This window comes from Camellia sinensis, chromosome 14 (genome assembly GCF_055761805.1).
Source record: "Camellia sinensis isolate YWXY chromosome 14, ASM5576180v1, whole genome shotgun sequence".
Classification (NCBI taxonomy): Eukaryota; Viridiplantae; Streptophyta; class Magnoliopsida; order Ericales; family Theaceae; genus Camellia; species Camellia sinensis.
Genome location: NC_138974.1, coordinates 129,928,432 through 129,952,734, shown reverse-complemented (window position 1 = coordinate 129,952,734; position 24,303 = coordinate 129,928,432). Strand labels below are relative to the sequence as shown.

Below are 24,303 nucleotides of genomic sequence, written 5' to 3'. Positions count from 1 at the left end.
CCGCCAATATGAACAGGGTGTGCCCCTTTTGAGCTGAGTGTGTTGCAAAGTCCTCTAAGAGGTAAATCAGAGGCACCAGAGTACATATTTGATGCTCCTCTACTACATAGAATGTGCATTTTCATATACACTGTTGTCGCATGCGTGCCGCACATCGTTATGATTCATGCATAGAATATGTTTGCTTTCGATCCTGCATAGAATTTGCTTTCAATATTGCATAGAATATGCTCCTGTTTCTTGCATAGAAAATGCTCGTATCTTTTGCATAGAAAATGCACTCTTCCATACTTGCATAGAAAATGCACCTCATTTGCATAGAACATGCATTCACTCGCACTATCTTGTGCACTTACACTTTGTATCTCACTAGCACTGTCTTGTGCATCTTGTGGTTGTATCTCACTCGCACTGTCTAGTGCATTTCAAATCAATCGCGCTGTTTAGCGCATCGCACTGTCTTGTGCATTTCAAAATCAATCGCGCTGTTTAGCGTATCGCACTGTTTAGTGCATTTCAAATCAATCGCGCTATTTAGTGTATCGCACTGTCTTGTGCATTTCAAATCAATCGCGCTGTTTAGCATATCGCACTGTCTTGTGCATTTCAAAATCAATCGCGCTGTTTAGCGCATCGCACTGTCTTGTGCATTTCAAAATCAATTGCGCTGTTTAGCGCATCGCACTGTCTTGTGCATTTCAAAATCAATCGCGCTGTTTAGCGCATCGCACTGTCTTGTGCATTTCAAAATCAATCGCGCTGTTTAGCGTATCGCACTGTTTAGTGCATTTCAAATCAATCGCGCTGTTTAGCGTATCGCACTGTTTAGTGCATTTCAAATCAATCGCGCTGTTTAGCGTATCGCACTGTCTTGTGCATTTCAGATCACTCGCGCTTTCTTGCGCGTTGCACTGTTTTGTGCACCTTACTTGCATTTTGCATGCATTCCATCGCGCTATCTTGCGCATCTCACCTGTACTTGTTAGTGCATTGTATCGCGCTATCTTGCGCACCTTATTTGTATCGCACTGTTTTGTGCATTCACCTTGCTCGTACTGTTTTGTACACCTTTGGCATCGCACTATTTTGTGCATCTGTTTAGCACTGTTTTGTGCATTCACTCTGCATCGCACTGTCTTGTGCACTCCCCGGTCTAGGAGACCTTAAATCCTCCGGTATGCAGAGACCTTAAATCCTGCATCTTTATTCGCGCCGCTTCGTGCACTTTCCGGTCTAGGAGACCTTAAATTCTCTAAAGGTGCAATTCCTTTGGTGTTAGTCGTGCCCGAACGACTCGTCATGGTCTGGTATAGCCACCTGCCTGTGTTTGCGGTGAGTTCCTAGGAGACCAACTGAGACGGTGGAAACTAGAGTTCGAATGGCTTATGCCTAGAACGCAAAGGTTCGGGATTTCCGAGACTAAAGTCTGGTTTAAATACCCAGGGGTATATCCTCGGCTTGAAATCTGTATGGCAGCCCCATAGATTGAGATAGCATCTGTATGCACCTCAATTCTGGATACTGATCCAACCTAGTCTGTCACCCTGTTGGAGAATAGGGAAAGCTGCGACCATAGTCAGGGAGAAAAGTAGTACCTGCGGTTCAACCAAGAATAAGCGAGAGATCCCCAGCAGCATGAGGTAAGTCATTACCAATTGCCCCTGTGAGGTACCTTCATTTCCTAGCTATTACATTGCATTTCAGTTATTACATTACAGTGCATTGCATGAATCCTCAACTTTCAAATTGGCTTCGCGTAGCGTATAAGTCCACTCGTCAAATCGGCTTCGCTTAGCGTATAAGTCCAACTTTCAAATCGGCTTCGCGTAGCGTATAAGTCCAACTTTCAAAATATTTCTGCGTATCATTTTGCATTTTGCCCCCTGCCTGTGGGCATGCCTGCGGGCGCATCTCTGTTTATCCTGTATGTTTGTCTAAGTCTTCGGCCTTGTCAAAAATGGGTCGTCTCTGGGCTTTGACATTCACTCCCGTCACTTGTGACTTCCGAGTTCTGTCAAAGAGGGGCAACTGTAGACACCCCATTTTTGACCGACCTTAAGACTCAGACGTCACTGATTGAGCGCTTGGTGATGTTGCATAATGTGCTCGTTCAGAAGTTTCAGAGTCGCGGCCGTAAGCCCTGCCTCCGGACTTCCGAACCCTTTTCTGTGCCTTGTCTCGGTTTGCGAACCAGACTCGGTTTTCTCTGTTTCTTTTCCTGAAGGGAGGGAGAGGTCTCGTAGACCATTTCTCAATGTCTGTAGGCTACATTTGGTGGCCGTAGGCCATTTTGCCCATTTCGGAGTCCGGTTCCCGGTTTTCGGAGCCGTCAGGCCGTGTGCCTCGGTTCGGGACCGCTTAACCATCTCCTATTGCTCTGTTTTTTGGCATACATCTTATTTTCTCCCTTTTGAGGGACACTGGGGGCTGAGAAACCCACTTCGAGGTCGAATACCATTTTCGGTGCTTAACAGCCCATTTTCGGGACCCCGAACTGCGTGTTTTGGCCCCGGAACATTCGTTTTGCAACGGTTTTCGTTCATTTTTGGCAGGTACCTCTGTTTTATCACAGGGAAGGTCACTGAAGGGTGGGAGGCCAGCAATTGTTGCAGCAACCAGTTATCTCTCCTCCGGGGCCTCCCAGCGCCCGTTTTTGCAACTTCCGGGCTAATGTTGAATACCTTAGGGGTAGTGTTGCCAACTTTCAACCACATATCTGTGATCTACACATCTGGGAGGCCACTAAAAGTTGGTGGCCGGCCATTAAGGTCACCTGACCCTTTTGACCCCTTTCTTCCGGGCTAATGTTGAACCCCTTGGACCTTTTTTCTTGAACTTTGAACCACATATCTGTGATCTACACATCTGGGAGGCCACTAAAAGTTCATGGCCGGCCAGTAAGTCAACTTGACCCTTTTGACCCCCTCTTTCCGAGCCATTGTTGAACCCCTTGGGCCCACTTTCTTGGAACTTCAATTACATGGTTGTGTTGTACACACATAGGGCTACCTCCCCAATATCTGGCCGGCCAGAAAAGCTTGTTGACCCTTTTGACCCCTAGCCGGCCGGCTAGGGGGTGTGGTCGGCCGGCCACCTCCAGCCAAAGTGAGAGGCCGGCCGTGTTCTCCTCACTGTAGCCTTTCCAGCTGTGGGGCAATATCCCCCAGATATTTTCTGTATCCGGGGGATATTTTGGGAGAGAGTTTTGCTCTCCAATTCACCCCCCTTTTACACCCCTTTCTTGACCTTATAACCAGCTGAGGGTCTTCTTCTTGAGGGTTAGAAAAATTCATCTCCAAGGCTCAACCCTAAACTCCATTGTTATAACTCTCAAAACTTCAAAAAACCCTAACTCCTTAACCTCCATTTCTTCTACACCACCAAGCCCTACCACCACTATCTCATTTCCAGCAACAAAGAAGAGTTCTTGAAGGCCAAAGGAGCAGCAAATCCATCCAAGAAGCAACCAAAGTCTAGATCTTCAAGGGTAAGTTACACTTTTACCCTTTTGACCCTTTTTCTTAATCAATATGTAAGCCATGCATGCTTTTTGTGTTGAGCTTCGGCCTTAACTGAAAAGGGCCATATTTTGAGCTCATCTTCACTTCTCATCAAGGGCTCAACCCTGTTTGAGCCCTCCATAATACACTTGCTTCTTTGACCATCTTGTATGTCATAATTTTGCATGCTATTTTTGACCCATGAGTAATTTATTTTCGAGCATGTGGTAAACTGATTTAGGGCTTATTTTGAGCCCCTATTCAACATTGGAGAAGGGCTCAACATTGTTTGGTGTTTCCATATGTCACTTATAGTTATATCCCCTATTTGGCCCCATTTTTGCATAAATTAGTAGCCCTCTTTGTTTCTGTTTTTGGACCTTGGTCCGAACTGAAAGTGGTCTTATTTTGGCCTATACTTCATGTTTCATTCACACTTTTTTTCTGTTTGGTGATTATTTTATACACTTCATGTTTTAGCCCCTTTTGAGCCTTATTTTGCATCATATTTTTAGCATGTTTGTATACTGATTTTGAGGCTGCCATATACTGTAAATGTTCATATTTTTGGTCCATCTTCAGTGTTGTAGAAGGAAATTTTTCAGTTTGGGTTTAGCTTATACCACTTGCTTCATTACCCCTATCTTGGCCCCTATTCTTGTATGCTATTTTTGCCATACCTATATTTGCTGTTTGGCCATGTTTATAACTGGAAAAGTGCTTATTTTGGGACTGTCTAGCTTCTGTCTTTGCATTGCATGTCCATGTTGTGCATGTTTAGTATGGCTATAGGCCATTTCGGATGCCTAATGTTGCATTTCGGGTCATTTCCTTGCATTTCATGTCATTTCGCTTCATTTCGGGACTGTTTTCTCCCATATTTTGTTGCTGAAATTCCATTAGCATGCTTGCATATCATTTCTGCCATGTTCCATGTCATTTTAGCATCGCCTCGGTTTGCGTGCCCGTGTGCACGCATTTCGAGGCACTCCATTTTTATCCGACGGCATCCGATATGAGCGTGGCTGAGGCTCACTCATGTTGGTATAAGCCCATTTGTCATTTCCATGTCATTTTAGCATCGCCTCGGTTTGCGTGCCCGTGTGCACGCATTTCGAGGCACTCCATTTTTATCCGACGGCATCCGATATGAGCGTGGCTGAGGCTCACTCATGTTGGTATAAGCCCATTTGTCATTTCCATGTCATTTTAGCATCGCCTCGGTTTGCGTGCCCGTGTGCACGCATTTCGAGGCACTCCATTTTTATCCGACGGCATCCGGTGTGAGTGTGGCTGAGGCTCACTCATGTTGGTATAAGCCCATTTGTCATTTCCATGTCATTTTAGCATCGCCTCGGTTTGCGTGCCCGTGTGCACGTATTTCGAGGCATCTCATTTTCATTGTATCTGTCATCGCCTCGGTTTACGTGCCCGTGTGCATGTACTTCGAAGCACCTCATTTTCATTCTGTCATCACCTCGGTTTGCGCGCCCGTATGCACGCATTTCGAGGCATCTCATTTTCAGCATCCCGTCATTTTCTCGGTTCGCGTGCCCGTGTGCACGCATTTCGAGGCACGTCATTCCATAGCATTGTGTATGTTAGGATTGTATATTAGTTGCATTTCATGCATATCATGCATATTGCATCATGTTCGGAATAGGAGTTAACCCGGGCACGGGAAACGAGGTACATTTCGTACTCCGAGTAACGGAATGTGTCTCAATTCCCCAGTCACCGACACTCCGGATTATCCATGATGGAGTTAGGTTTTAGCTGTAGTTTCATGTGCATTCATCCTATATTGAGTGGTGCATTTCGACTCTTCGGCCATCATGCCTCGGTATGCGTGATTGGTGGCACGAGGATCGAGACATGCATATATCTGTGCAAATACATTGCTGTGCCCCTTTCCTGCTCTCTGTTGCAGCAAAATCAGGAATCAGCAATTTTTCGGGATTCGGCACGCATTTCGAGGATAACTGCTAAACAGAGGCTAATTGGGGCATTCCGGTGGATTTCCGCGCAAGACGATCCGGACATGCATCATCCATCAGAAGCAAGACAGTCCCTGGCTTGCACGCCAGTTTTATTTGCTTTCTTAGTCAATTCATTAATTAATTAGAAATCTGTAATATTCTTTTATTCGGGACTGTAATATTTAGACTGTATTATTTATTCGGACCCTCCGAGTGAGGGCACAATTGTAATAAGTGTGGGTGAGTGTGATGTATGTCTTCCAATCCCACGTCTTTCTCCCTTTTATTTACCCGCTTTTGTTGGTTAGATTAGGGCATATTTAAATTAGTATACAGTATGATAGCATGTTTGCATTCATTCATCTGTTTTGCATACATCGGGCTCGGCGCATCATACTAACTGCATTTATATTTCAATTCCAAGTTGAATACATGATAGTTGTAGCATTTCACATGCCACCTTAGAATAGCCGAGCCTACTGTAAATTGCATTTTGCATGTGTCGCATTAGGCATTTCTGTATATTTAAGATCATGCATGATTTCTAACAAAATTTCTATTTTGGCTTGGAGTACTCGGTGAGTTTTTTTTTGCTTTAGCATCCTTGCATGCGTGTGAGTGAATGCCATGATAGCATGCTTACCATGAGGCTATTTGCTTATCTGACATAACTGCCTGAATGCCTGTGGGTGAAGGTTGAGTTATCTGAATTGGAATGAATCATCAAAATGTTTCAAACCTACCTGCGGTTAGCAAACCATTTTCAAAAACAAACATAAAATGTTTTGTTCCAATTCGGGCGACCCGGTCTATACTTATATGCTGTGAGCATCACATAGTAACCTAGGCTAATAACCGGAATAAGAACTCACAATGTTTTCAAAAATTGATATCATGGTTAGTAGAGGCCGGTCTATGACCGGGCAAGCGGGGGTGCTCACGAAGTGACCTTCCCCAATCGTACCCAAGTTCCCGAGCCGAGGCAACTTTGGTAATGACGGACACGTGGCCTTTTGGCACCGAGTCAGGGTTTCCTAAATTTCCCAAAATAAAATATTTAGGTGGCGACTCTGTATCTGGCAAAGCAGTCCATGTTTGGCACTACTTTTTCAAAAATCAGTTTTCTCAAAACGATTTGCCAGATTTGGACTCTTTGGTTCAGACTTAGAACCGTGACTACGAAAAGTCGAGTCCGAGCTGTAGCGAGGGTCCCCCGCGGACTTGTTACAGCTGTCAGAGCATTAGTCACTCCAAATGGCATAACAAGGAATTCAAAATGACCATACCTCGTACTAAATGCTGTTTTCTCAACATCCTATGACTTTACTTTCAACTGGTGGTACCTGGATCTCAAATCAATCATGAAAAACACCTGTGATCCCTGCAACTGGTCAAATAAGTCATCAATACGAGGTAAAGGGTATTTATTCTTTATTGTCACCTTGTTCAGTTCTCGGTAGTTAATACATAGGCGTAAGGTTCCATCTTTCTTTTTCACAAAGAATACCGGTGCACCCCACGGTGAAGTACTAGGTTAGATAAACCCTTTGTCAAGCAGGTATTGCAACTGTTCTTTCAGTTCTTTCATTTCAACAGTAGCCATTTTGTAGGGAGTTTTCGAAATAGGCTGGATGCCTGGCACAGTCTCACTAGTAAATTCTATCTCCCTGTCCACCAATTCCCCTGGTAGTTCATTTGGAAACGCATCTGGAAATTCTCTAACAATAGGGATACTGTTCAATTCTATATTCACAGATTGTTCAGACAACACATAACATAAATAACCCTGACAACCTTTCCTGATCAGTTTACATGATTTCATTGCAGATATCAAATAAGGTGGAGGCACTACCCCGTTACCCACAAACACAATTTCCTCCTGTTCTGGTAGTCTAAACACAACCCGTTTTGTCGCACAATCACTGGTGGCACAATATTTAGTTAACCAATCCATTCCCAGAATTATATCAAAATGCCTAAAGTTCAAGGGTAACAAGTCCACATATAAAATGGCATTCCCAACACGCATGTCATAAAAACGATATACAGATTCACACAACACAGATTCCCTGGATGGAGCAGATACACATAGTAGATATGGCAATAATTCTAGAGGTCTACTTAGTCTAGATGCAAATGCACATCTCACAAAAGAATGTGTTGATCCGGAGTCAATTAACACAAAGGCATCCTGATTACATATAGAAATAGTACCTGAGATAACTGCGTTAGCATTCTGTGTGTTGCCTGGAACAAGCGCAAAGACTCTCCCTTGTCTCACGGTATCTCCGGTGGTAGTAGATCTCATGGTATTTCCCGGCTTTGGGATTGATGCAGTAGAACTAGCAGCTACCTTCCCACTGTTCTGATTACATTCTCGGGCCATATGTCCTTGTTTTCCATATTTAAAACAGGCTCTCGACACACGGTAACAAACCCCACGGTGCCTTTTATTACAAATGTTGCACATAGGAGATGTATCTCAGGAAGAATTCGAAGTATTTGAGGAGCCCGTGTTTTGCTTTTTTAAAAATTTTTTCTTTGAGAAGAAGCCTTGCCTTTTGTTGCTTTTCCAGTCAGTTGTTGACTTAGTCTGTCTGGCTATGTTAGCTTCTGATATTATGGCCCTGTCTAGCACCCTAATGTAGGTTTCGAGCTTCAGGACATTTACCCTTTCCAGAATGTCACTTCAAAGCCCACCTTCAAAATGCCTCGCTTTCTTATAATGCGTATCGATTACATGTGGTGCAAACCTGGTCAACTCAGTGAATTTGATCACATACTCTGCTATAGTCATACTGTCTTGTTTAAGTTCCATGAATTCTGACATTTTCCTGTCCCAAACACATTGTGGGAAGTACTTGTCATAGAAAATTTCCAAAAATTTCGCCCAGCCAACATCTTTATGATTTTCACGCATTAACATCCACCATCTTCTTGCTTCGTCTTCTAGCATAAAAGTGGCTAGAAGCACTTTCTATGTCTCCGAACAAGGGAACACTTCAAACAGTTTTTCGATACCAAGGACCCATGCTTCGGCTTTCAAAGGATCCAATCCCCCGTGGAACTGTGGTGGTTTCATTTTCTTAAACTCTTTGGTGAGAGCTATTATCCGATTATCATTCTGATTATCTGGCACAGGTGGTGCCGGAGGTGGAGGTGGAGGATGTGGCTGCTGTCATTGTTGTTGCCACGTTTGTTGTTGCCTCAATGTCTCTGCCATTTCTTGAATTAGTCTTTCCATCCTATCTATTCTGGCAGTAGAGGACTCCTTTATCTCATCACCTCTTGTTCTCACCATCTGATTAAACTTGCATTATACTTTATACAAAGGATTCACAAGTATGCATATACTAAGGAGCACACATATTCAAATAATTGGCAATGCAAGCAAATCACAAACTTATGGCACATAATTGTTCATATCAAAACACTTAAGCATATTCTCGATGCTTCCAAATTCATACTTATCACATGAATGCTTCCTAGATCTTTTCAAGATGCTTATTGCTCTTTTGGACAAGTGTGTGAGTTATTAACTCGTACTCTGATACCACTCTGTCATGACCCGAACCCGCCCCTAAGGGTTAAGGACACAATCGGCCAGCAATCCTGAGATTACCTACGGCCTCAAACCATTCCAGACTTAACTTATCAAAGTAAAGGGGCCAAACGGAAGCAAAATTTAAAACTTTGTTCATAGAGCTATGCTTTCATGGCATATCATAACAAACCATGCATATACATGTTAATAACTTACATCAAAATATGAACTAACACAAAGCTCTGTATATACAGGATCATTCAAGTCTAAGTTAGCCTATCAAAACTATATACAAACGGTTCCAAAGTCCTCACCAACATGACAAAATACAATAAGATAACAAAAGGGTGAAGACGAGTCTCGTGCGTGAGACGTAAGGCTAACTCTTCGAAACCTTGGTTGTCCCACATAAACTTCACTGAGGCTGGGTTTGGACCTCTCTTGGCTCACCTACAAACACATGAATGAGCGTGAGCGAAGGCCCAGTGAATAATATCAGATAAAGAAGATGCATTACGACAATATACATCAGACGACCTTAGGCCCAATTCATATTGCTATCTAGTATATATACACATCAAGTAACTGCGGTTCCAATACACATCAGACGGCCTCGGGCCCAGACCATTCGTGTCAAACGGCCTTTGGCCCATTTGTCTTTCATTCATGTCAGACTGGCCTTTGGCCCAACTATTCTTTCAATCATGTCAAACTGGCCTTTGGCCCATTCATTCTAACATTCAAATCATATTGGCCTCTGGCCCATTCATTTTATCATTCAGATTATACTGGCCTCTGGCCCATTCGTTTATCATTCAGATCATACTGGCCTCTGGCCCATTCACTTATCATTCAGATCATACTAGCCTCTGGCCCATTCATTTATCGTTCAGATCATACTGACCTCTGGCCCATTCATTTATCGTTCAGATTAACGAACTTATAAGACTTACATAAAAGTAAGTAATAGGACAAATAACATACTTCAGATATCTTTAATAAGATATTACCCACAGTGATCGGCTGGATTATTTGCCCTAGAGCTTGACCCTACATATTACATAACACACATGGGTCACAAACGATTCAATCTGTTCCTTAATTCACATATCCCTCTTTAGGCTTCTTTCTTACTCTTTTAATTCATTCACAATGCTCAATGCATGCCTAAGAGTACTTAGAAATGAAAGAGAACGGAAAATGAAACACATAACGCATTTTCAAAATTTCAGAAACAGGGGTCCCCACTCGAGCGGACCCAATAGGTCTGCAAAAATACTGGTTATGTCATTTTTACGCTCGAGCGTGAACTCGGCCGCTTGAGCTGAAGGTCTGCCTACATAGCTCCCCGCTCGAGCGTGAACTCTCCCGCTTGAGCGGACACCATGAATTCTGGGTTTTCCAGAATGTGTTCTTGAGCTCAAACCCGACCTTCCAAGGTTCAAAACCCATAAATTTGGTTCCAAAACATGCAAACACATTATATAACATGAGTATATAAGCAATGAGAGGTCAATTGCTCAAAATCATGGTCCAATTCTTCCAAATTAATCAACATTTCTTTTATATAATTTAAACTCATGTCTTCAAACCTCACACAAGCTCCATATCTTTAATATTCAAACATGCATGCTAATTTTGACTTCATTTCTATTTTAAATGATGCAAATGGTGTTCATTCTCATGGAACTCAACAAAAACATGCTTGCATGTATGATTCAACTCACAATCTTTCACAATTCACATATTACATGCTAGATTATGTAATTTCATAGGAATTCTCTACATGCATGCACACATGGACTTCAAATTCATCAAAACTAACTCATTTTCATCATAACCATTTCAATACATGTTATTGATCACCATTTAGTCTTGAATTCACGAAATTACAATTTGAAATCCATAAATTTACTTACTTAGAGGCTTTAATCTCCTCAAATTCTAGTTGAATCTTGAGTCCAACCTTTCAATTCCTCAAACTTGAGCCAAACACACAATTCTCCTTTTTTTCCCTTTCTATAGCCGACCCTCTCTCTTTTCCTTAGAGTTAAAATCAGCCAATTTGAATAAAGGAGAAGAATTGAATGTCTAATGGCCCTTTTATAGCCCCACTAGATCACATTATTTTAAGATCAAATAATTGAGCATTTAATTAATCGTTCTGAATCTAATTATTTTGATCCGAATCAATTTTCAATTAAATTTCACCGTAGGCTCTAAAAAGCACGCTAATCACAAAGGCGTAATCAATTTTGGGTTTGGTGGCCGATAAGGCCTTCAATTTAATTTCCAAAGCAGATAATTGAACAGATATTCCTACGGTGAACAGATAGAAATTCAAAACCACATATTTTCACGTAATGGCACACAAAATCATATCAAACACATAATCACATTCATAATAAGGAACAGAGTTATCACATGGGCAGATTGGTAGCCTTATTCCAAAATTGCCGACTACAGCAGGTTAGTCAAGATGACAACAGCCATGCTGATGCCCTGGCCAACCTGGCTAGTGCAATAAAACCTGGAGAGGCAAGGACGATAATGGTGGACTACTTGTCAGGTCCAAGCATAGAACCACTGAACACAGAGCATGAAGCAATGTGTGTAGAGATGGGACCAAGCTGAATGGATGCAATAATAGTATTCCTCAAAGAGGAAAAACTGCCAGATGATCACAAAGAAGCACACAAGATGAGACTGAAGTCGTCAAGATTCAGTCTGACGGCAGAAGGACATCTCTACAGAAGATCTTTTACTAGACCCCTTTTAAGGTGTGTGCATCCTTCACAAGTTGAAGACTTATTGTATGAGATACATGAAGGAGTATGTGGAAGCCACACAGAGGGCATATCATTTGCTCATAGAGCCATAACTCAGGGATACTAGTGGCCCCATATGTAGAAAGATGCTGAAGCCTATGTTAGAAACTGTGAGAAGTGTCAAAAGTTTGCACCTTTGATACATCAACCAGTAGCGGACTTGAACCCAGTGTCCAGTCCTTGGCCATTTGCCCAATGGGGTATGGATCTTGTTGGACAATTACCTCAAGCAACTAGACAAAGAAAGTACTTGCTAGTGGCAACAGATTACTTCACCAAGTGGGTGGAAGCTGAACCCCTCATAAAGATTCGAGATATTGATGTGAAGAGCTTCATATGGAAGAATATTATCACCATGTTTGGGATCCCAAGGGCAATAATAGCAGACAATGGTACGCAGTTTGACAGTAAGCTAATCAAGAGCTTCTGCACAAAGTACAAGATCAAGAACTATTACTCTACTCCAAGCTTCCCTCAAAGCAATGGTCAAGCAGAAGCATCCAATAAGGTCATCTTGGATGGGATCAAGAAGAAGCTGGAAACAGCTAAGGGAAAGTGGGTGAATGAGTTGCCCAGTGTACTTTGGGCATATCGAACTATGCCGAAAAGATCAACTGGGGAATCCCCATTTACCATAGCTTTTGGCACAGAGGCAGTCATCTCATTGGAGGTCGACATCCCTGGGATCAGAACCTAGGGAGTAGAAAATAGGACCAGTGAGGCATTTTTAGCCCGAGATCTGGATTTGCTAGAAGAAAGAAGGGAGAAAGCAACAATTCAGTTAGGGGCATACCAGCAGCAGCTTGCCAGGGCTTATAACAAGAAGGTCAACCCAAGAAAGTTTCAAGTTGGGGACCTCGTCCTGAGAAAGGTTGTCGGCAACAAGAAGGATCCCAGAGAGGGCGAGCTTAGCCCAAATTGGGAGGGACCCTATAGAATCATCTCGGTATTGGGCAATGGGCATATCGGCTTGAAGACAGTGAAGGCAAAGAGTTGCCAAGACCCTAGAATACTTGCAATCTGAAGTTTTTCTATCATTAGATTTTCTTAGTTTTTTGTTATTAGTCAAAGTAATAATAAATTTTTAACTTGATTTTTTTTACACTTGTGTAGTATGACTGATCAGTAACTTGGCGATGTTTCTAATTGAAACATGACGAATGGCTTAGACTTATTATATGGCAGAGTTGAATTATGCTTGCATATAATAGAGTTGAACTAAGTCAGCGATATTTTTGATTGAAACATGACGAATGGCTTAGACCTATTATATGATAGAGTTGAATTATACTTGCATATAATAGAGTTGAACTAAGTTGGCAATGTTTCTAATTGAAACATGACGAATAACTTAGACTTATTATATGACAGAGTTTCTACTTGCATATAATAGAGTTGAATTAAGTTGGTGATGTTTCTGATTGAAATATGACGAATAACTTAGACTTATTATATGGCAGAGTTAAATTATACTTGCATATAATAGAGTTGAACTAAGTTGAATTGACCTATAGATTAACAGGGAGACTGAGGTTTATGACCTCAGCCAATGTCTGTTTGAATCTAATCTCGGCGACAAGATCATTGGTACATGCTTAATGAGAATCCAAGTGGAACTTAAGTTCACATTAAGGGGCAGATAGCTAGAGAATAATGCCTGGGAGTTAGGATTTACAAGCTAAAGCTGGTTTAACACTTGTTAAAATTTCAGAATTTACAAATTGAAGTTAAGCCGTGGTTATTTGGAAAGGAGATTGGTTTAACACTTGTTGAATTTTTAGAATTTACAAGTTGAAATTAAGCCAATGTTATGTTGAAAGAAGTGGCAAGTTGAAAATAACACTAGTGAAAATATTTTTTAATATTTTCAAGTGGTAAGACAACGCCGAGATAAACAAATCAACAGTTATTTCCGAGCTTTTTTACTCCAAGAAGATTACACAATTAAAGTGTACGTTGAAGACATGCAAATTACTAAGTATGGAATCATACAAGATAGTAAAAAGAAGACAAACATTCAATCACATTGAAAGAAGAAATTTGAGGGTGCATTCAGATAAGGAAAGAAGGCACTTCGGCCTAACATTAAAGAGTAATTGTTCAGATTACAAAACTGGCACGTCGGCCAAATTAAAGATAACATTGTTTCAAAAGTGAGAAAAAGTACAAGGTACAAGAAACAAAGAAAAATATTATAACAAGACTACTCGGCAGGCTGGGTCTCAGTCCTAGAAGACAGTTGGGAAGACTTCTTGGCAACCTTCTCAGCCTCGAGTTTAGCATTGATCTCCTGAAGAGTTTGATCAAGGCTCCTCTCGGGGATTGGCACCTCGGAGTTTGTCTTTTGGGAGGAGGCATCTCTGGAGACTTCATCCTCATCCTGAGTCAAGTCCAAGACTTGCTCATTCAGAGTTGGGGACTTGGCCCCAGTAGCTTCTGCCGTCTTCTCGGCCTCAGCTTCCTCCTCGGACTCTGCCTTGTCCTCAGATTGTCTTGGAGTAGGGGGGAATGGCAAGACGTTACGGCTATTTTCTCTGAGAGGCGAGTCCTCGGGGACGGCCAACTCTTTCAGAGCAGCCATCCAACTAAGGGTATAACCTTTGTTGCATGCCTATTTGACTTGTTTCCTGTAATATTCTTTGACGTCGACCGCCCCCTCTACGTACGCCTTCTCATCTGCCGCTTTGATTTCGGCCTCTTTTGTGGCCAGGGCATCTTGAAGCTCTTTTTGGGCCTCGATCATTTTTGCCTCGGCCTCTTTCTTTTCGGCCGCAAGGACCTTGGTAATGGTTTCTGCAGCATCAACTTTTTCCTCGGCCTCGTCTTGAGCCTTCTTGGCTGCCTCGGCCTGATCTATCAAGGTCTTCATCTTTGCCTCGGCCTTGTTGATGGTCTTCTACAAGCCAGCAGCCTCCCTGGTCTTGTTGGCCAACTCCTTCTTGATGGCGAAGGCTTGCATTGCAAAGGAGTGGCCATGCTGGATCACCTAGAAAGAATGGCAAAAACAAGCTAGTAAAACCCCTTAAGTATGAAATAGCAGAAAATAAAAAGTACCACGTGTTAAGAGCTTACTTGGACGGAGTGTTGCAACATTAGAGTGAAGTTTTCATACTCGCTAAATTGGGCGTTGCTGTTGAGATCTTTGGGAAGGAGCAAGGTGGTAGAGAGGGCAACGCCGACTTCAATGTCATCGGCGCTGTCACTAGCCCTGACCGGCTTGTCCTCAATCGTAATTGGGGAAGCCCATGGGGCATCAAACTTCATAGAGCCCGAGGTTATTGCCGACTCGGACCTCGGTCTCTTTGACTTGGTTGATTCAGAGGGTACGACCTCAGCGGACCTCTTCTCGGCAGCAGAGGGGCTCTTCTCGCCCTCGCCTAATTTTGAGATCGGCAAGGTGTCCTCAGTGTCAATCTGAGTCACCGTTGCCGTGGATTGGGCTTTCTTCAGCCTTTTTGGTTCGGCTTTGGCTGAGACTAGGATGGTGATGGTTGTGCGGTGACAGTGTTAGGGATGTCGGCGAGAAGGTCGTCTGCTATAGCCTTCTTACGACCCATCTCGGCGGCGGATACAGTTCGACGTCGGCATTTGCATTGGGAATGAGGGATTAGTTGCAGAGCCGAGGTTGATGGTTGCTCTGCTGGATCAGAGGTTGATCCCTGATATGGCCGAGGTGATGAGGTTGTTGGAGGAGTTGTGGCGGAAGGAGGAGACTTGCTCTTCTTCTTTTGAACGTCGGGAAAGACCGACTTGTAAGTCGGGATGATATTGAGTAGCAAAGGAGCTCTCCGCCGCTCAATCGGCAGATCCAACAGCTTTTTGAGGTCCTTGCTGGGAAAGAAGGACTTGCGAAAGTCCTTGGGTGACTGTGGAAAAACTGCAAGGAAAAACAGACGTCAGAACATATAGAAGGAGCAAAGTATTAAAGACTTGAAAAACAACTAAATGTAACACTTGGTTCTTACCATCTCGCTCTCTGAATAATGTACGGCTAAGAGGGTAGAAGTGAAGGTCCTTATCTGGAGCGAACTCCCAGTTGCCCGAGACAATGAGGTAATCATCTCCAGCTCCCTTGTTGGAGTCTGGGAGGTCGGCAACAAGTTTGTATTCTGTGGACCTCGGCTTAAGGTAGTAAATGTAGCCGTTTTCTAACTTAAGATCACATATGGTGTAACAGTATTGTATGTCGGCCAAAGTTATCCTAGCATTTTCTTGGCTAGCTAAGGCTATAATACCATTGATGACTCTGTAGGAGTTAATGGCTAATTGCATTGGCTTGAGTTTATAGTAGTGAAGGACTTCTCGAAAAAGGATGTCGAAAGGGAGCCTAAGTCCACACTCTATGAAAGCTACAACTGGGAAAGACATGGAGCCAATTGTGGGCATAATGGAATCGTCCTCCCCAGCCAACTTAAGGGGAACGTCGGTCGGGATGGAAAACTTTTGCTTAAAGTACTCTAACTTAGTTGGGGTGTCTACCTTATGCCTCCACATTCCTATGATGTCGGCTTGGGAGAAGGTGTTGGATTTCAGAAGGGAGTGGTTTGTAGAGGTTGGAGGGACCTCGGCAAAACCTAGAAGAATGATGGGGCAAGAAATTTTGAGGATCTAAGTGAAGTTCGTTTCAGTTTTTCCTAAAAATTTGTGGGTTTTACAACAAATGCCAAACCTAAGACTATGGAGACAAGAATTGAAGTCAGGAATCTAGAGAAAACAGAAACAAGAACGAAGATTCAGAATCAGGAATAGTGATGCATTATCAAGAACACATTGACAAAGTGTGTACAAGAGTGTGAGGCCAAGAACAGTGGCAAAAATGAACAAATGGGTGAACAGTGTGAGTATATTCAACAAATGGATTGGGCAAAAACAAAATCATAAAATAAACATGCTCAGATACATGATTAAATTCATACGCACAGATTTATAATCAAGAACGTGAACAAAATGGCAATGGCGAGGAGTAATGCAGTAAAGAAAAACACAGACTGATAAAGGAGGAAATGGTGACTCACTAAAGAAAAATGAAGCTAGTGTTGAGTATGCCAGAGTTAGATAATGGCAGCAAACGGAAAAGATCAACAAAAGCTTTGCCGGAGAGGAAGAATGGAGGTGGTTGCAGAGCTTGAGAGCTTAAAACAATGGCGGATTTGGGAGAGTAGAGAGAAGAGTTTGCACGAAAATGAGGATGCAAAAGTGAAAAATGGAGAGAGGGAAGTGATTTTGATTAAGCCCACGAAATGGCGGCAAAAAGGCAATTAGTGTGCCTAGGACGACGTGTTATCAGACGGCGCACGCAAATGCTATACGACTTAATGGCACATGTCAGGCACAGCTCAGTAGGGGAAAGACGCGTGGCAGAAATGGTTGAAATACCGTGCATGACAGCTCATACGCATGTTGAAACTCTTGGACTTCTTGATTTAATGGAGAATGACCTCGGCTATGGAGACGATCTCGGCTAAAAAACTTGAATAAAACTTGATTATTGGTTATGAAGCATTGATGAAAGCAGACTAAGTCTTGGTCATATCAAGCCGACGAATTATGACCTCAGTAACGAAGGAACAAGCGGGCTTAGCCGACGTGCTAAATGGAAGAAACAGTATAGGTTCCATCACTTCAGTATGCCGAGGTAATAGAACCTAGGGGGTAGTTGTGGGGACATATTTTTGGAATGACAACACGTGGCCGAGGTGGCACCAAAGTGTCAGCCGAGGTGGCACCGAAGTGTCCTGGTCATGACGCCGAGGTAATCGCGGATAGGCCGAGGTTATCTGCGAAGATACCGGAATCCGGGATAAGCGGATAAGGGACAAGAGTCCTAAAATGAGAGAGGACTTCAGTTTGGATAAAGATAAGACTCTTAGAAAGTTTATCCCAATCTAACTGGGAGTCCAAGATTAGCATTGAGCACAAAGTCCATTGAAGTTAGGCTTCTACTGGGATTAGGTCAGTATTGGCTATAAAAGAGAGACACCCTCGTGGGTCTAAGATATGCTTTTTGTATTCTGAATAGTGAGTTAAGTACTTTTGCTATCTTTGAAGATAACTGACTTGATCGTCGAAGTACCCCCGGGTGGACGAACCACAAAGTATAGTACCCTAATGGCGTACACATTTTTAAGGATAGTCCTTGATTACACAAAAATGGGCATTCAGTCCTAAGCCACTTTCATTGCCAAGTTACTTGGGCGGAGTCACACCATCAATTCCCTAAAACATTGTTAGTTGGGGTGAGCTAATGCCTAGTAAGAATACTATTAATAGAGTATATAAATGATCGAGATGCATATGATTAGGCTATGCACATGTTAAGAAAAATCCATATTTTTTCTTTTAAAATCAATGATGTTCAATGCATGATTTCCATTTAAAATCTCATCCACAACCATAGGGTGGCAAATATGCTATGACATCTCAAGCAAGAGCCGCAAAATCATACTTACATATATAGATTTATATATTGAAAATATTCCCATATTTGCCAACTCTAAAAAATGGTGGGGCGATAAGCATTCAAAACATTTCCCTTCCACATTTGCCAACTCCTGAAATGGCGGGCTTATGGACAACCAAAATCATGTTTTTTTCACATTTGCTGACTCCTAAAGCGGTGGGCTCATAGACACCCAAAAACCTTTTTCCCACATTGGTCCAACAATAAGCTCAAGACAGAGTAATTGGGTACCTTGACTCCCTCCATGGGTACCAATACAATACATAACTCATTTCCAAAACCCGATTCATTATCTGGACTCATACGATATTTACTCTCTTTCAACATTTCCAAAAATTCAAGAGATTGTAGGATCACAAAGATAAAACCATAATGCATATGATGCATGAGTTCACAAATCTCAATTTGCCTAAGGTTTATTCAATTTATAAACAAGATTTTATAATAGCAATAAACAAAAAAGGATTTTCTCCAATTTCTCATTTCCATAACTCCAATATTCATCTATCTCACCACACATTTCTAAGATGAATCAAAACTTATATGTTTCAACACATTTATGACAATCATTCACCTAATTTCAAGATGTAAGAGTCTGTTGAACAAAGCCCCATTATCAAATCAAGTTTGAAAACTAGAGTTTTTGAGCAATTTGTGGCTTTTCCCTTTTTCACTTCAAGAACCAAGATTCATCGTCAACATCTATAATCAATAAGGAATATCCATAATCTTTCCCATAAATTAGGAATAAGCCCCTTTTTGTTTATCAAATTCATTTTATATAACAAAAATCATCACGCACATCACTGTAACTAAGAAAATATCACATATATATCTCAAATCATAGCTATACCAAGTTAAAATTATCCCCACCTCAAGAATGGAGACAAGGAGATAGAAGCCCAACAAGAACTTCAAAGAAAATGCGAAACAATCGGTGAAAATCAAATCTAAGCTTGCTCTTCAATTATCTTGGAAGATCTAAGGTGAGTCTATAGTAGAAATGAGGGAAATCAAGAGTTTTGGATTAGTGTTTTTTCTAAAAATAGATGATAGAGGGAGAGAGGAAATGGAAAAGTGAGGAAAAAAATTGAGCAAATGTTGATTTTTGATAAGTTGATTCCGAATAGGCCGCTCGAGCATTTACTCTTTCGCTCGAGCGAAGAAAGAAGGCTCCCAGAATATCAGGCATGAGAAGCAAACCGTTCAAGCGCTCACTCTTGCGTTCGAGCTAACTGAGATTTGTTGGACAAACACAACCTCACAGACTCAGTTCCTAAGGCACTCCCTGTATATCAACCTTATTTCCATTTTAAGTTTATAATGTAAATAAGGAAATGCCCCCTATTTAGATTCAAAGAAAAATACAAAAGAAAAATCAAAATCTAATTAAATCAAAAAGTGGTTCCCCCAGTTTTAGTACAAAAATAATTTTTTGGCTGAAATTTTTAAGTTTTATGTTGAAGTAAAAGGGTTAATACTTCATAGAAAAATCTCATAAAATTAAATTAGACTAATTAATATATAAGGAACAATTATTACGAAAAATTATTTTCAAAATCATAAGTTTCGAAAAATCCAATTTCCATACTAAGAAAATTTTCGAGCCTAGTCTAATTATGTCTAAAAACCCTTTTTTTTTTAACAACTATCTCTATACCAAAAAAAAAATGAAGGTCGAGTCTCAACCCGTGCTGTTACACAGTCACCGATGACCACCATCAATTGGGGTCTACTAGCAACCATTAACCATTAACTCCTTGCTTCGCCATCACCGACAGTGAAAAAGATGAGTTTCCAGCGAAAAAGATAAGTAGATCTACTTAGATTTGATGTAGATCTACTTACATCAGATCCAGCTAGATCTAAATCAAAAATAGTTGTCGGAGTACAACCCTCTCTCTATATCTGTCTCTCTCCTTCAATTTCTTAATTTTTTTACTTTTTCTCTACTACATACTCCTCTTTTCCTATTTTGCTAAACGAAATTTTCACGTTATGAATAAGTTGTTTTCAAATTTTAATTATAGGTGATGAAAACTATAAAATTTTCTAGTTTTAGTTTTTTTGATGTTGAAATGAATCATGCTTTAAAATTGTAAAAAATTTCAATTTCATATCATTCTTTAGAACTGCAAAATTTTGTAATTTCATAACATATTTTTCAATTTGATTTTTAATAGAATCATGCTTTGAAACTGTAACAATTTTACAGTTTCAAAACTTGCTTTTGCAATTTGATCAATTGGAGATTATTTGTTTAAATCCTACAAAAATTTAAAAATAGCATATGTTTTTCCTAACGTTGTTGTTTTTTGTTGTTACATATTTTTTCTTTTCATTTTATCAATATTTAGCATGTTTTGCTATGTTTTTTCACTCTAATTTTTCCATTTATTCTTTTTTTTAGCAATATTATGGACATTCCTATGAGTTTCAACGACCGTTTTGGGCATTTCGACGACTTTCAATGATATTCCGAACACCCCGGCAATACTCTAGCAAATTTTTGACGATACTCTAACAACTTATTAGTAATGTTGAACATTCCAACGAGATTTCGGTGACCATCCATCGAAAATATGACAATAGTGAAATGTAGTAACGTCTCAAATTTTTTATAAATAAAAAAAATTGGTAAAAATTAAAAATATATACAACTAATTGATATAAATATTTTATTTTAGGATTATATAAATTTTGATTATATATGAGATCGTGTCTTTTTAGTTGTAATTTTTGTTGGGCTTTAAATTGTGGCAAGGCTGGTTGCATCCTAGTGGGGACACCCTAACCCTAGACGATGCAAGGTCTTAGAAATTGAAACTAGCCGTTATGAGAAAAAACCGAAAATTACAAAAAGCAAATGATGTAACGTTCAAATAAGTGTTTGAATTCTTGAGACTCCTTCCTCTACATTTCTTCTTAGAAAGAACAAGAAGAAGAAGACATCCAATTCCTCCATCTCTTCCCTTCTCTCTCTCTCTCTTTCTCTCTGTCTCTCTCTCTCTATTCATCAAGCTCTGTCTCTGTGCTTCTCTCTCTAGCCGGGTCTCAAATCTTCTCAACATATCACCGTTTGAACCAGAACCAGAACCAGGAAAGAGAGAGAGAGAGAGAGAGAGAGAGAGAGACGATGACTAACATGAACGGCCACAACCAAGGCAATAACATGGCGGTGACCGCCATGGAAATCGCATCCTCCAAACAGCCTCTCCCCACGGCGAAGAGTGTCGACACCCTCCCTGTCCTCAAGAGGTACAATTAAACACCTAATACATATGTACATTTTTTAAAATCCAAACTTGATTATTATGACATTTGGGATTTGTTTTTACTTATCTATGTAGTTGAAAGATTGGTTTCTGGGTTAGGATTTCGTGTTGAATTGGTCTCTCTTTTGTTCTTGAACTTGATTGGTCTAATTGTGTCTTGATTATTTGCATTTTTAGAAGGTTCTTTATGTTTTTGTTTTTACAAAATATATGTTGCAGCTTATGCTTTGGAATTTCTTCACGCTTGTATGGTTGAGGAATTTGGAAAGAAATTTAAAAAGATAAAGAAAAAAAGAAGATGAAATATAAATAAAATATAATTACATTTCACCTATTTTCACACACTCTTTTCCCTTTTGAAATTCCTCTTCAAATCCCCAACCAACTTAGGGTAAATTACATTTTCACCCATCAATGTTTAATTAAATTTTAATTTGTTGTTCACCTTCTATGACAACAATTAAATTAAGCCTTCAACTTCATTCAGTGTTTCAATTGGTTCATTCGTTGTTTACAATTTACAAAAAAGTTATAAAACAAATTACAATTTTTCACTCTTAAATTTTCTTCAATTTTCATTTTGATTATTCATGTTCTAACTTACCCTCTTTTTTAAATTTTGGATGACGGGAAGACCATATTGAAACACAGGTTGAAGGTGACGTAGATAGAAGTAAAATTAAGATAAAAGACTGGGGTAAAAATGTAATTTACCTTTTTCTTTATTGAAGTAACATATTGTTTATTGGGTTTTTTTAGTTCTGCTTTATTGATCTGTTTTCATTAAATAGATTGCTTTTTGTTTCTTTATTTCATTGATTTTGTTTTGTTTTTTATTTTTGTGTTTGTTTGTGTTTCCCTGAAATGAATTGCATTCTACATAGCTAGTTTATCATTTATTTCCTAACTTGTGATTTCAAGGATTTCTGAATCTTTTCTTCTTCTTTACCCCCCCCCCCCCCCCCCCCCCCCCCCCCAAAAAAAAAAAAAAACCACAAAACAGGTTGCAATCTGAATTGATGGCCTTAATGGTAAGAATCATTCACAGAATGTGAATTTTTTTGAGCATTGACTAGTTTCTTCAAAGTGTCCTCTGATAAACTCTCTCTTTCTTGTCACAATGTAAAGATGAGTGGCGGTTCCCTTATATCAGCATTCCCTGAGGAAGACAATATATTCTGCTGGAAAGGGACCATTACTGGAAGCAAAGACACAGTCTTTGAAGGAACAGAGTACAGGCTTTCTCTCTCGTTTCCCAACAATTACCCCTTTAAGCCTCCCAAGGTCAAATTCGAGACCGTCTGTTTTCATCCCAATGTAGATTTATATGGCAACATATGCTTGGACATCCTTCAGGTGATTATTGGATGAATCCAAAAACACTAGAAGGCGATATTGTTATACTTTGTCATTATAGATTTTCATTAATAATGTATGTATGTTGCTAATTGTGAATTGTGCTTGTTGTGTAGGATAAATGGTCATCAGCTTATGATGTGAGAACAATACTGCTTTCTATCCAGAGTCTGCTTGGAGGTAAAATTATTCACTAAATTTATTTTCTTTTTTTCTTTTTTAAACAAAATTTAGAATACCCATTTGATTGTTATGGTTGTGCTTTTTACATTCTCCTTTTTTTTTTTTTTTTTTTTTTGGTGGTGTTGAATTTAGAACCAAATACAAGCTCACCTCTAAACACACAAGCTGCATCACTATGGAGCAACCAAGAAGGTAAAATATTTTTGTTTTTGGTATATATATATATATTCACCTTTCAAATGAATTTACAGACTTTAATGTCTGAAATATTGATCTTTCGTCTCTTACAGAATACAGGAAGATGGTGGAGAAGTTATACAAGCCTATTGCTAGATGTTAAAGGTGGTTTGGCAGTTACCCACACATATTCTCTTTCTTCTGGAGGAAAGAAAGATTTAAACGAGATTATTGTTTCAACATTTTCTTCCATTTATTCCTTTTTCGTTTTTTTTTCTCTCACGATTTCTACAATGTGTCTTGTTTTAACTGAAAATTGAGATTTCATGGATATTTGCAGTTAAAAATGAAGTGTACTAATGAATTGCTAGTTTGAGTTTGGATTGGAAAACAAGATTATTGTGTTTGCTCCTTGTTCTGTTTGCTCTTTGTCTAAATCTGAGGGGGCTAAAGTTTCTGCTCCTTTTTTCTTTTCTTTTTTTGGCTTCTTTATAAGAAAACTAAGTAAAAGCAGGACATGAACACTCGGCAAAATTAGTAAACTGGAAAAATATCTGAGAAATCAAATTGGTTCAGTTAGGTACCCAAAGCCTCATGACACATCCTTACGAAGGTTGTCCCAAACTTTTGGATAAGGACACAAAGGACCACAGGCCAAATTATGCTATGGTCAACCCTCATTTCAATCTTTTCTGAAACAATTTTCATTGGTAAGGAATTATCGGGAATTGCTAGTATCTCATTTACTAGGGAACACACAGCAGTTTTGTGAACGATTTGTTTGGTTAACCAAATTCTAAGCTTGCTTCTTGTTTGAGCGGCACTGTGTGCTCCGGGATTGTTTGGAGTGTTCTAAATAAATGCATATTTTAACTTTTTAGTAAAAAAATTAGAGAAAAATATATATCTAAATGTGTATTAAAAAATATATATAAAAAAAAATGTGTATTAAAATATTATATAAAAATATCAAAATTACCATTTTATCCCTACTATATCTA

General features: G+C 40.1%; 1 protein-coding gene across 2 annotated transcripts; it reads left to right on the top strand.

The window, feature by feature from the left end:
- The first annotated feature begins 21,092 nt into the window (after positions 1-21,092).
- Positions 21,093-23,715, top strand: LOC114291977 (ubiquitin-conjugating enzyme E2 20). Of its 2 annotated transcripts, none has more exons than XM_028235860.2 (6): positions 21,093-21,569; positions 22,590-22,617; positions 22,715-22,942; positions 23,059-23,122; positions 23,258-23,317; positions 23,416-23,715. In XM_028235860.2, the coding sequence occupies exons 1-6, from the start codon at positions 21,448-21,450 to the stop codon at positions 23,463-23,465; spliced, it is 552 nt and encodes a 183-aa protein (XP_028091661.2). In that variant the 5' UTR covers positions 21,093-21,447; the 3' UTR covers positions 23,466-23,715. The 2 variants fall into 2 exon arrangements, with proteins under 2 accessions (XP_028091661.2, XP_028091662.2); XM_028235861.2 differs by having other exon boundaries at positions 21,309-21,569; positions 22,715-22,870.
- Positions 23,716-24,303: the final 588 nt, after the last annotated feature.

Excerpts from the sequence above, each read along its gene's own strand:
- LOC114291977 (XM_028235860.2), top strand. The coding sequence starts at position 21,448 with ATGACTAACATGAACGGCCACAACCAAGGCAATAACATGGCGGTGACC. Across the intron at positions 23,123-23,257 it reads TATCCAGAGTCTGCTTGGAG|AACCAAATACAAGCTCACCT; the intron begins GTAAAATTATTC and ends TGTTGAATTTAG. Across the intron at positions 23,318-23,415 it reads ACTATGGAGCAACCAAGAAG|AATACAGGAAGATGGTGGAG; the intron begins GTAAAATATTTT and ends CGTCTCTTACAG.